This window comes from Eptatretus burgeri, unplaced genomic scaffold, assembly GCF_056783735.1.
Source record: "Eptatretus burgeri isolate ZD-2024b unplaced genomic scaffold, Ebu_testis_v1 Ebu_testis_scaffold_72, whole genome shotgun sequence".
NCBI lineage: Eukaryota > Metazoa > Chordata > Myxini > Myxiniformes > Myxinidae > Eptatretus > Eptatretus burgeri.
Genome location: NW_028222022.1, coordinates 50,001 through 63,592, shown reverse-complemented (window position 1 = coordinate 63,592; position 13,592 = coordinate 50,001). Strand labels below are relative to the sequence as shown.

The 13,592-nt window shown below is 42.2% G+C and overlaps 1 protein-coding gene across 15 annotated transcripts in view; it reads left to right on the top strand.

Annotated features, from left to right (window-relative positions):
* LOC147007606 (uncharacterized) overlaps positions 1–13,592 on the top strand; it is a 62,184-nt gene that overhangs the window by 39,525 nt on the left and 9,067 nt on the right. For 9 of the 15 annotated variants that reach the window (XM_085866754.1, XM_085866753.1, XM_085866751.1 and 6 more), the window contains 2 exons: positions 1,833–1,886; positions 4,222–4,310. In XM_085866754.1, coding sequence (XP_085722880.1) covers positions 1,833–1,886; positions 4,222–4,310 — 143 coding nt within the window. Of the gene's footprint in view, positions 1–1,832; positions 1,887–4,211; positions 4,311–13,592 lie in introns of those variants that run through there. The other 6 variants (XM_085866760.1, XM_085866757.1, XM_085866759.1 and 3 more) reach the window with 2 other exon arrangements.

Here is a 13,592-nt window from a genome sequence, read left to right as displayed (position 1 = left end):
AGCCGTTTGAGTATCCTGTGTCAGAGTGGTCACCTGTCTAGGATTGTGTCCAATAACCCAGGTAACTGCTTTCGCAGCACTGATGCTCTCTCTGTACAGAGTGTGGTCTTCATGGATGGATCATAAAGGACACGTTTAACAACATCACCCATCACTGAGCGTCAGGGACTTGAATTCTCATTACCACCTGACTCATTAAATAATTTATAGTTAATCATCACCTCTTTTAATTGAGGAAAGTGTGAAAATGTAAAATTTAAAGCTTAATTCGTGTTTGTTTACTTGTTTACCAGCAAATACTACCTGTCGCTTCGCTGATGGGAATATTCAAGATAGGAGGGAGAGGGGGAAGAGGAGAGGAGGGAAGGGACGAGGGAAAGGAGGGATGGGAAGGATAGAGGCGAGGAGGGAGGTGAGAGTGGATGGAGGTGAGAGGGGAAGCGGGATAGAGGGGGCGGGGAAGGATAGAGGAGGAAGAGGGTTGGAGAGAGAAGAATAGGGGTGGGATAGTGAGGGATAGGGATGATAGAGAGTGATAGGGGTGAGGGGGAGGGGTGGGGGGAAAGTGTGGGGGGGAGAGGAGGGAATTGACTGAATGCAATGGGTTCTTCGGTATTTGAATAGCAAAATGAATTATCTAAAATTTGTCCTTGTCCGATTTTTCATTTTCGTCCCAAGGTCACAAGGTCAAAAACTTAGAAAACTGCGAATTTTGGTGTAAAAATCATTCGATCGCCCAAACTTTGAGAGCGAGGATGACAATATTTTTTCTGCATAATCCTGAGGTCATTCCCCACCTAAATTATTGAAACCATTTTGCTCGATCTCGAACACCTTGCCCGTGGCGCCTCCTTCAAGTTTGTTTTTACGCTGATTTCATCAAAGTATGGATAATCCGAGTAGTGCAAAATCCCATATAGCCTATATGACGTTATATTGTTCCTGGAATGTTCCAGAGGAAGTTTTGCACCAAAGGTTATAATCCTTGACCTTTGACCTTCAAAGGCCACAAAGGTTAAATTTTCAAAGTTGTTGGAATCGAACCGGGTTTTCGACCTTCTTCGACGAACTAAATACAATAAGCTATAGCACGTATCCTGTTTCCTTATTTTAATGTCCACAACATTGTTTTGTGACCTTTAAAGGTTTTGCAAAGGTCAAATTTTGAAAGTTGTCGTCAAACTTGGTCAATACGTCATTATGCCAACGCTGGCCATGAAATGAAAATGACTGCTTTTGGGCCTCACTGGCCTTAAATGCAGTGAATAAATAATAATAATAATAATAATAATAATAATAATAATAATAATAATAACAATACCGTGACCAAATTACCTTGTGACCGTTTTACCGTGACCAAGTTTCCCGTGACCAAATTACCTCCATTCGAACAGACACGCGTGGAGTGGGTGGGGTTTTCCCTGCCCAGAAAGGACGGATCCATGGAGGTCCCTGTCCAATCAGGACGATCAGCGCGTCAGCCCCGCCCCACTCAGAGTCTCAAAGTGTGAGTGTTTGCAGAGTTGTCGAGTTCGGAGGGTTCATAATTCAGAGAGTTGGTAGTTCTTTGGAGGGAGCAGTTCTTGGAAGGCAGTTTGGGTTGGTTTTGTTGCTTAAATTTTTTATTTGTTTATTTATTTGTGCAGAGATCTCAGGATCGGAGTGGAATTTGCATCGCATTCACATACGTAACGAGGATTCAGTGTGTTTTAAAATGAGTGTAACTTTTAATGGAACCAACTTGCTTCCCGTTCTCTTCTTGGTTTAATGGAACCAACCAACACCAATGGAACCATAAGGTGTACAATTGTTTTCTCTTTTCTTTCCTTCAGGGATTTCAAGGAAAAACTGGGCCACCTGGTCCTCCAGGAGTAATTGGACCTCAGGTAAAGACAAAGAGCAAGTTCATCAATAACACTGGTCAACAATTTTTTACTTTCTGAATGTTGTCTAGATTTCTACAAGTGAATTAGGGTATTCTGGCACTGCTGAATCAGGAAATGGCATCCGTTTCTCTCCATCAGGTCAGGTTTTTGTGCTAAGTTGATTTGAAAAAATCAGATCTTGTGACAAAATCAATTACATTTTTGTGGCATTATCAGCTGATTTTTGTCAACACATATCATCCAAAACATGTTTTTAAGAAAAAAAAAAATGTTTTGCCAACAACATTTATTGATTACATGATAGAAACATCGATTACTGTCATCTGAATGGTGGGCATTGATAAAGGTAAGTACAAGTAAATTGCATGTTGCGTCACCACTGTTCAAACTTCAGGGCTTGAACTTCCGTTTCTTCGAACTCCTGGAATGTTCAGCGGCAGGGAGGTCTCTCTTCAGATTCCAACAGTAGTCAGCCATCATGACTGCGTCCCCGCGACCCTGATAACTGGTCTCCATCTCCTTCATGTCCTGATGGAATCTCTCCCCCTGCTCGTCACTCATTGAACCCAAGTTCTCAGGAAACCGGTTCATATGTGAAAATAGGTAGTGCATCTTGATGCTCATGTTGCAGCCCAGGTTTCTGAAAGCAGTCAGCATGTTGTTGACAAGTTCTGCGTAGTTTCTGGCCTTATTGTTGCCAAGAAAGTTCTTCACTTCCAAAACAAATGTCTTCCACGCTTCCAGTTCCACTTCGTTCATTGAGTTTTTGAACTCTGGATCTCTGATGAGCTGACGGATCTGAGGACCATCAAAGATGCCAGCTTTCAACTTCTCCATGGTCAATCCTGGAAAAGCCTGGCACAAGTAAGTGAAGCAGTCACCATCTTTGTCCAGAGCCTTGGTGAACTGCTTGATTAAGCCGAGCTTGATGTGCAGCGGTGGGAAGAGTATTCTGTCTCTGTCCACCAGAGGGTCGTTGATGACGTTCCTTTCTTTGCATGGCACCAATTCCTCCCGCACAGGCCAGTCCTTCTTCGTGTAATGCTGAGCACGGTCCCTACTATCCCACATGCACAGAAAACATGGGTACTTGGTGAAGCCAGACTGTTGTCCCAACAAAAAGTTCACCATCTTCAGGTCAACACAAATAAACCACTTATGCTGATCATAACCAATTTTCTCCAGCACGTACTTCACCGCTTCATACTTCTCCTTCAGTGTAGTCGAGTGAGCGATGGGTACAGAGGCAAACTGGTTGCCGTTGTGCAGCAGAACACATTTCAGTGATCGCTTGCTGCTGTCAATGAACAGTCTCCAATCTTTGGGTTCGTACTGTGGCACTCCAAGCTTGAGCAGAGTTCGTTCTTTCTTCAGAGTTCGTTATTTCAAGAAATACAACTTTTTTGTATCACATTATTACAAAATCTGCCCCATAAACTTTAGTTTTGATCCACGAACTTTATGCTTTGCCTCACCAATTTTTGGAAGATTTTGAGGTTTTATGACTTCAAACTGATCCCTTTTCGACATAATCACCCAGAACTATCGTACCTGAATACTTCTTGTCATTAAAATAATTATTTCCAATCAAAACAATGATTTGACATGACATTTTACCCCCACCAACTTCTTCTAAAATGCTCCACACATGCGTACATGTGAACAAAAATGTAAAAAACGACATGTGGCCATATCTCAAAAACTTGACCTGATTGAACAAAACTAATGTGAGTTTTGGATTCAGCGCATCAGATTCGTCCTAAATCAGCTTAAAAAATGCAGACAACAAATTTGTTGTTGACCAGTGTAATATATTTTCCTGGAAGCCTTCATGCCACAGACAGTGATGGAATGATTTATTTCCCATTGATAGACGATGATATATGAGTGTGTTCTGTGTGATTTCACAATTGGTGAATCTTCGAGATATTGGATGCAGCACTCACAACATCCTTCTGAGGACATGGGAAGTCTGCTTCCTTTCACTCTTCACATGTATTATTGTCCTTTTATCCACAAGAGTGGAAGAATTAATGAGTGGCAGGAATCGAATCCTTGGTGTGTGTGTGTGTGTGTGTGTGTTTTTACACAGTTGTTTCGATGTTTGTGTGCACATTAAATGTGTGTAAATTTATAACTGTGTGTGTGTGGGTCATTGTGTAGGCATGTGTATAATTGTTGGATTGAAGTGTTGAAGTGACAATATAATTGGACTTGATCACAGGTGTTATTTGTGATCAGTGTTATCATTATGTTAATTAAATGACAGTTTTAGAGTTGTAATTGTATTTTTGTAAGTTTTGTTTTTTTCTCATTGCTTTTTAGGGTTCAACAGGTCAGACTGGACCCATGGGAGAGCGGGGTCACCCTGGCCCACCGGGTGAGCTGGGACTGCCAGGTTCAGATGGAAAAGAAGGCATGAAGGTCGGAAATATGTTTTATGTTAAAACTGCAACACAATTTTTAGTTTAAGCAACAACAACCAACAACAACAACCAACAACAACAACAACAAACAAGGGGTTGGGAGTAATTTGGTTTTGAAATGTGTTTTTTTGAAATTTTGAAATTTGAAATTGATAGTTGAGGGTATAAACTGAATTTTAATCTCACTTTCCAGGGATTGATGTTGTATTAAATTATTTGACACAGGTGTTTAAACTCTGACACAAATTCAGGTAAATTGGTCTCAATGTAAAGTGATGAGAACACACTTGTTCGATAAGAAAAGTATAATTCCTGGATGCTGTCCTTCGAATAACCCAAGTGGTTTTTAATGATCTTTGTTGAACCTTTCACCTCCCAATCATCGTTTTTAATCTTACCGTTCATATTGACCCCCAGGATATCCATGGTAATCGTCATGGCCAATGAAATTTAGAGTTTATAATCTGTCCTTCACCTCTTGATCTCTAAAAATCTTGGAGTTACTCAGTGAGGACTAGAATATGGAATACCCACAACTATTGATGAGAGTGGAAAAATCATGACAACACTCTCAATGTCAAACTTCCAGGGTTATCGTATCCATAGACTCATGAATTACCCCCACAAGTGTGGATCAGGTGGTTTATTCTCATCACACCAAGCTCCTCGACGCACATTCGTGGAGCACCAAAAACCCCCACATTAACACGTCATCAACTTGGGGGAAAAACACAAGCTATGGTAAAGCAAGCTCAAGACACAGCTGCTTCTTCTACTGTGTGTGTCGCATCATTGGCTGGGGGTACAGCTGTGCAACTGATGCAATACTCTCAGCTGATTCTATCAGGAATTTTTAATTTATTCATGGTGCCAGCGATAGCTCACCTACTCTTCAAAAAGGACACTGTGAGATCTTTAACGTCCACCAACTAATCCCAGGAGATGGGACGTGTATGTTTACGTCCAACCAAGCGACGGAACACACATTTATGAATCACCCTGCCTGTGAAACACTGGGATGACAGTTTAAAGCTGGGTTTGCATTCAAAGCGAGGCTGGACAGCTTAAAAGTGAGTGTACCAACCTGTGGGCCATTCTGCCAGCCCAAGAGACCCACTGTCCCCTTTTAAAACCTTAACCAAACCAAACCGGTGTGGTAATCTTAATCCTGATGAAGCAGCACTTTATGGATGGAAAGAAGTAAATTAATACAGAGGTCTCATAATAATTAGCATTCTCAGGTCTCACACTCAGAGGTCTCAGGACTTATTTGTCTCGAAAAACAAATCATGAAAATCACAATGACTAAATTATGTTTTCCTTCCATCTCATCTGTAATGCGGTCGATGAAAGACTTCCCTGGAAAGAAATCACATCATATATATATATACCAGAGTTCATGACTGGGAAGTTTATCATTGAGCCGGGATAAAATAGTAGGATCAATATGTCACATGACCCCCAAAAAATTGCAAGAAAACGTTTTATGGAATCTTTTTGTTTCATTTGGTCTTCAGAACAACATATTAAAAGTTACCAAAAATGGCCTACCACAAAGGGTCTAAATATGGCGTCAGTAAAAATAACTAAATGGACGATTGACATCCAAGCAAAAACTGATTAAAATACTCCAAAATACCAAAAGTGTTACACAGTCTTCCCTCGAGAAATTAGTTTTGATCTGTCGAGCGTATGTTCCAACGTACCTTCCACCGAATATTTAGTCTTCATTTTCATCATCTGAAACTGGCTCAGTAACCACATAACCACAGTTGCCTTCTTGGCAAGGTCCACAAGCTCTGGTCCATTCAAGGCCATGTTTATTACAGCTACATTTCAGTGTGCTCCATCCTGTAGTGCAGTTGCAATGGATCATTTTGAGCAGAATGTCTGGTGCAGGGCTCTGATGCATCATGAGTGGAATATTTTTGTCCTCTTGCACATCCAAGTCCCATTCAGTAGGGTTCATGCCGTCTTCCTTGCCCATCCAAACCATGACTTGTCGGTACGAATGCCGAGAGTGAAGGTTTGTGACCGAGGTTGTTGGACGCAGTCTTTTTGGTTGTCACGAAGGTCTCTGCGGCCACTTTCATGCAAAGGAACTTGTAGCGTAATGATGCCAAAGGGTCAGATTGGGTTCCGTTAAACAAGGACACCATTGCTTTGCAACCAATGGTTTCTACAGTAAATTGATCTGCCATTGGTGTGCAAAAGACCTGTGAACAGGCACGCAAGACAGATTCACCCTTGATGACTTTTTGGAAAACAGATTCCTTAGCAATCCCAAAGATTCTCATAGTAGTGTCACATCCAGAGAAAGTATGAGCAAAACAGTAGATCAGAGTAGACATCGTCACCAAGTAACCGTTTCAGAACTTCGATTTTATAAACATTTGGTTTCCCCTTGTCTGGCCTAAAGTACAGGTACTTGCAGTCCTTAGAAGTTGCATGATACAGCAGCAATACCAGCAGATCCGTGTCTTCTCCGATCAGGGTTGTTGCATTGGAGGATGTCATTGTGACGGATGCTTTCAGGATGTCCAAGTCTGCATCTCCTTCAGCTTGGATGATATGACAGCTTTTCTGCCACAAGTGTTCAGAGATCAAGTGTCTGAGGTCCTGTTTGTTCATAATATTTGAGAGGAAATCTTCCTTTCTCCCAACGAATGTTGTTGTATCCGATATGTTTACCTTTTTCGAAACCAGAGCTCGACTTTGTCGCTGATTCGTATTGTCCTTTGTTATTGGTCCTCCATCATATCCATCAAAGACAACCGTGGCATTTCCGGACATAACATGTCTGATGTGAAAGACGCGTCGGCATCGGCAATTGAGCTGGAGGTGCTGCCTTCGGTCCATTTCAGTCGATGTAGACGTGAACCACCATCTAGAACATCGCGACCAGTCTCTGGAATGGACTGAATAACTGCATCTTCTGATGAAGTAACATGCCATTGTATGGCGTCCATCAGTTGTGCTTTTTCTGGATTCTGCACACGATTCTTTGCTTCCAACAAGGATGGAGGATATGGGGAAAGTTCACATTTCATTCCCTCATCTAGGCACAGATTTTCCTGCTGAGATACCACAAGGAACCTCTGAAATAACAGTGCTGGATCAATGGCTCAATCCTTGGTGATCTTTTTTGGCCTGGGCTGATGTTAGTGTCCTCACTGCAGTGTTTCATTTGTGCGAATATGAGAAGACAGATTGTCCTTCCATTTTATTCACTGTGTTTCTGCCAACAATGAAAAGGTCTTGCACATTGACATCCTCATTATCATTTATCCCTGTGATGATGTTACGAAGGGTCACCTCATTCGAGAATGGAGAATGTTGTTCAAGCTTTGTGGCAATTTTGGCCAAGTCCATCGTGTCCATGTCTATTTGTGATGCAGATTCCTCTTTGTGCTGTTCGCTCATTGTGTATACGGTTCGACAGAATTCCTGCATGGCGTAGCTGTAGCTGGAGGATACCGGAGACGACATTGTCCAAACAGCTCTTTGATGTTCAGTCATTCCACTTCCTCTTGTCAGGCCCCCTGTACATTTAATGGACCGCATCAGGGTCTGTTTGATCACCAAGTCTGATCCAAGGCCAGCCCAGCGTTGGTCGGTGCGTTGAATAACGTGGAATCCGTTTCTGAATTTCGAAAATACTGCAGAGTTTTCAGTTTCTCACGCCTGCATCTTCTACAGGTAAAGATAAGCAGACTGCAGATGGTTGGGATGTCCAGCAGCAGCAAATATCGGTAAGCAGACAGATATATTGTGGAGTTGCATTTGCTACGACCCTGTGCAATCGGCCTCGACAAGTTCCCAGGCCACTCCCAACATTTGCAGATAGTTCAGCCATAATTTGCTCGTTTTTGAACTGTTAGATAATTCAGACTTTTTGGAAACTAGTGTATGGGAAATCCATTTGATACAATCACTTTTGAGTGATGTTTCCAAGTCTATTGAACTCGCATCTGACATCGTATATTGACTGTCAAATTTTTGCACGAGGATCTCAAATCCTGGCTCATCTGCAATGACTTTAGCTGCGATCCTGGTGCATCAGACACTGACAAACAAAGAGGTGTCCCCAAAATTGGCGCTGCAAAGCTTTTCCATTCATCATGTGATGAACCACAGCGTTTTCACCGGAAATCGTCTCCATGACCTCTTTCAGGTCACTCCCATTCATCATTACTCCGATGGCCCCCAACAGATTGAGCTCACTGAAAGTCATATTATCCCCCAAAAATTATCGTCAAAGGATTAAAGTGATCGGAAAGTGTTCAATTCATCAGATTAGAGTAGATATCAGACATGTTCTCACAATGGCTCCCATCTTTTTCTAACCTTATATCGACACCCTTTATTTTGGTCCAATTTTTAGCAACTTTTGATATGTTGTTCTGTAGACCTAATAGAAAAGAAAAATACCATAAAACGTTTTCTTCCAATTTTTTGGGGGTACACGGCAATTTTTCCATATTTTGACTCTCCTCAAAGTAACTCAGTTGGATGACGTCATAAATTATAGGAGTTCGGAGAGACGATTTGTCATTTAACAGACCCCTGGTATTTCGACAGATTCAATACTGTTCAATGAGTTTTCTTCCTTTCTAACACTGGAAATCTCCTGGCCCTTTTCATCGGATGAGATGTTTTTTTCGACTGATGGAGAAGGCATCCATCTATTAACATGCTGATCGAGGGGAACAGGTTGTTCAACTGGTGGTGTGACCTCAATAGGTATTGCCTGTCCCTCACTTGCAGTAAGCTTGGGAGGAGAAGGCTTCAAATGATCGTGAAAGCGACGTGGACTTGCTCTACCCTGATTCGGACAAGCAGTTACGTGCCATCTTCGACGAGGAAAGCATTGACGAGGATTTCCTCGGGTTGAGCTGAAAAGCTTCATCAAATTCAAACAGCCCTTTTTCAGGGCCACAAATCCACAAGACATCAGTATCATACCGGGATGAATCCCTTTTCTTCAAAAAAAAATCCTCTTTATAATATTAAACAAGGACAAATGTGTCCAAGAGCAGCGTCCGAAAATTATCCTCAAAGGATTTGTCGGCTAAAAAAAAACAACAAAAAAAACAACAACAACTTCCGATATTTCGTCACATGCCTTGATTAAGCCAATAGCGAGACCCGTCATGGTGTATTTACGTATTTACGAAATAAATAATGTATTTACGAATTTACAATACATTAAATGAAATAATCTTTAAATAGTGACGTGAACTTTTCGAAACATTAAAGCAAATGTCCGAATGTATTTAAAAGTTCATGATAGACGCTTTCAAAAGGCACCGTCTTTGTGAGGATGTGTACAAGTGTTTAGTATTTAAGGAGATCCGGATCGTGTATATAAAAGAGCCGAGTCCGAATATAAAGGTTTTGTCTTCACAAGAAGAAGGAGAAGAACAACGCCGAGCGTTCTGAGAGCAGCGTTTGCTACGTGAGACGCTGCTGAAAACAATAAATCAAAATAAAAACTTCTTGGTGTCCTCTCCTCTCTCTTCAACTTCTTGAAAATGAGAATAAGACTGTTAGACTAAATTAAGGGGACGTGGGAGTTCGCACGTTGATTCCTCCGTCACTTTGTTCCGTACAAAGTTAATGTACAAACGTATTGAGATCTCGATCAGAAAATAAAATGATCAATCGATTAATTTCCTTTGAGGGTGAAAAATACGGGTGCTGTTATTTGATTTGAGGGTGAAAATATTTGAGGGAAATAGAGATGATGAGCTTCACCAAAAAGCTCGAATTTGGTCTCATCTGTCCACAGGACATTTTCCCAGAATGATTTTGGCTTGTTCAGGTGTGTTTTGGCAAACTCCAGTCGGGCTTTCTTTTGTCTCTCTCATCAGTGGGGTCCTCCTGTGTCTCCCACCATGGAACCCCCTTTCATTTCGTTGGCGATGGATTGTGCGAGTTGAAACCGTCGTACCTCGTGTCTGAAGGTCAGCTTGAATCTGTTTGGCAGTTGATCAAGGTGCTTTCTCCACCATTCGAACAATCCTTCACTGAAATCTTCCATCAAGTTTTCTCTTGTGACCACGTCCAGGGAGCTTGGCTGCAGTGCCATGGGCCATAAACTTCCTGATAACATTGTGTGCGGTGGACACAAGAACATCAAGGTCTCTGAAGATGGACAAGTAACCTTGAGATTGTCCATGCTTGGCTACAATCTTGTGTCTGACCTCCTCAGACAATTCTCTGTTTTTCTTTCTTTCCTCCATGCTCATTGCGTTACACGCAGAGACACAAAACAGTAGAATGACTTCATTTCTCTCTTAAAACTGGTTGAATGAGTGATTTTTTTATTTTGCAGGCACCTGCAGCTCACCACAGGTGAGTTCAATTCCAAAGGAAAGGAGAATCACCCGCTTTAAATCAAATTATTTCTAACAACTCCTAATAGGTGTCAATAATATTGTCGAGACCATTTTAGGATTTCTATGTGGAATAAGTTAAGAATTAGTAATTTTTTTAGATTTTTTTTTGTTGAGCTCCACTGCAAACCAAATAAATACTGTTACGTCTGAGGGGGGGTATGCATTCAAAGGGTAATTAGGATGTTTAATTCGGTATGCCATGCTGTTCGAGTTTACCAGGATCTCGATGTAATAAGTAGCAATTCAGTGGTGATAAGTTGTCTTGTAAATGTCCATTTCTTCAAGGGGGAAATGATAATTGTCATGTAATTTAATGGGGAGACGGGTTAGTGTAAGTGTGTCTGCGTAAACCCTTTTAGTATTCCCTGGAGGCTTGCCGTGACGTAACAGGACAGTGCTGCGGATGGCACCGCCACGTGATCACGATTGGCGGAAGGCGACGGCGGAGGGCCAATAAAACGGCTCGATTGGAAGTGACGAGGACTCGAGGATAAAAAGGTTCTGTTCGGCGAAAAGAGGTGGAAGAAGAAGATTGAAAAAGAGAAACCGTTTTGGTCGACGCTGTTGGGTCTCGGAGCGTGCTCTCTGATTGCGCTGGTTCGTTCCTCGATTCGTCGTGTCTCGTGGCCTTGCTGTGCTCGTGCCTCACCTTGGTTGGCTCTGGGGTTCTGCTGGCTCGGAGTACGGGGCCGAACGGCGGGCGGACTTGCCTCCCTCTCCTGCTCGCATCTTGGCGCCAGAACTGGCTCCCTGGCGGCTGTGAGCGGACATGGGCTGACACCAGGAGGTCGACAGCACCACGGTGTCTCCTGCCCCTGACGAGCGCAACGCCAGCTCGTCCGGCGCCAATCCAGGGACTGTTGCGTCTGCACCACGGGCCAGCCTGACCACCAGGACCAGCTACGTTTTGTGTGTGTGTGTGTGTGTGTGTGTGTGTGTGTGTGTGTGTGTGTGTGTGTGTGTGTGTGTGTGTGTGTGTGTGTGTGTGTGTGTGTGTGTGTGTACCTGGCGCCTTAGAGGGTTTGAGATTTCTATATCCATTGGAATTGTTTGTGTTTTCCCCACGCCCGAACCCACACCACCATCCCGTCGAATCGCCCCGGATCCCTCCTCTTGCCGAGTCTTATTATTATTTCTGGTTAGAGAAATAAACATTATTTACTCAGTGAAAAGCGACTCGTGCCACCTTCCTCGTCCCGTTTGCTGTGGAGCGATTAAAAACGCCATCTTTGGGTTATAAAAAAAATAAACCGCCTCCATCGTTTCGGCTCATTCTCCGTTGACGGAACTGTTCAAGTCCCGTGAACGCCACAATACATTTGTGGAGAACAAAATATTTTTTTAATTTCAACAATTTTCTGGAAGAAATGGTACATTATTTGAAAAAAAGTGCAAGGGTGTCAATATTTCAGGCCACTACTGTGTGCATGTGATTCAATTTAAATAAAATGAAGATTGTAAAAGTCGTATAAATAAATTAATTCTGGAAGTTTACCGCCTGACAGAGTGGCTATGACACCACCCGAGCGAACACGTAACGTGAGTTATTCGTGCCTGTTGTGTGTGTCCTTTATGATGTCCTTAAAAACAGTAAGTTTCCTGTTTGAAATGATTTTCAATTTTTAGCTCGCCTGTTCGAAGAACAGAGAGCTATAGCGATACCCCTGGCATGAGCGTCACCATGAGTGTGAAAATGTTAAAGTTTTTGGTGGAAGTTATTTTTTCCTGTCAAATGTTTTTATCTTCCACACTATTTTTTATACGCCCGATATATAAATATATATATATATATATATATATATATATATATAAATATATATATATATATTTTTTTTTATCGGGGCGTATTATGTGATACCGGTCGTCCGTCCGTCCGTCTGTCTGTCCGTCCGTCCGTTCCTGTCCGCACTATAACTACCAAAGTTTTCAACTTTCACGTTTCATATTTGGTACATTGGTACAGACTGTGGAGACGGTGTGTCGTGACCTACGTTCTTCATCTAAAGTGGTTGCCGTGTCAACCAGGATGCTGTTTTCCATGTAGTAGCACAATTCTGTATGGACCTTCTTGTTTGGGCGTATACTGTATTGTGCTCACTTGCGCTCTTGTCACTGATTACAATATACAAGGACATATGCTGCTTTCAAATTATTTGGATCAGACTTCACTGCAAGGCTTTATAAAAAATATTAACTGGAACGGGCACTCATAGAGCGCATACCTTCGCCGCCACTACTTTTTTTGTTCTTGGTATGAGTGTGGGGAACTGGTTTCATATGAATGGTCTTATGACACAAACCACATATCTAAAATGTCATGACCCCCCCCCCCGACTTTCGGGGGCTACGGACTAAACAACAATCAACTCACGTCGTTTTGGCGAGTCTTCACTCGCAAGCTCGGTGAATACAACGTTTCAACAAGAGAAGGTGATCTCGTTTTCAAGGTCGTGATCCCCCTGACCTCTGACCCCTAACCGGTAACAAGAGTATGGGCGTCATTGTGTCATATTGCATATCACAAAATGAGGAGTTGAATTCTGAACATTTTGGCGTTCGTTGCATGCAAATTGAATAAAAATTGACCGTGTTATCGTAAAAAGACGATTTTGACCTTTTCGTGAGCTTGACCTTGATGTTTGACCCGAACGATCCCAAAATCTAATCGAATGCTTCCTCGCTAATAACCAATCATCCCACCAAATTTCATGCAATTCGGTTTTATACTTTTTGAGTTATACGAATCAAAAGATTACAAATAAATAAATAAATAAATAAATACACGCCGACCAAAACATAACCTTTCGCAGAATGCGAAGGTAATTATGGTTGCAACTTTCTGAATGTCAGTGTAGAGTACTGGATGCGCGTTTTGTGCC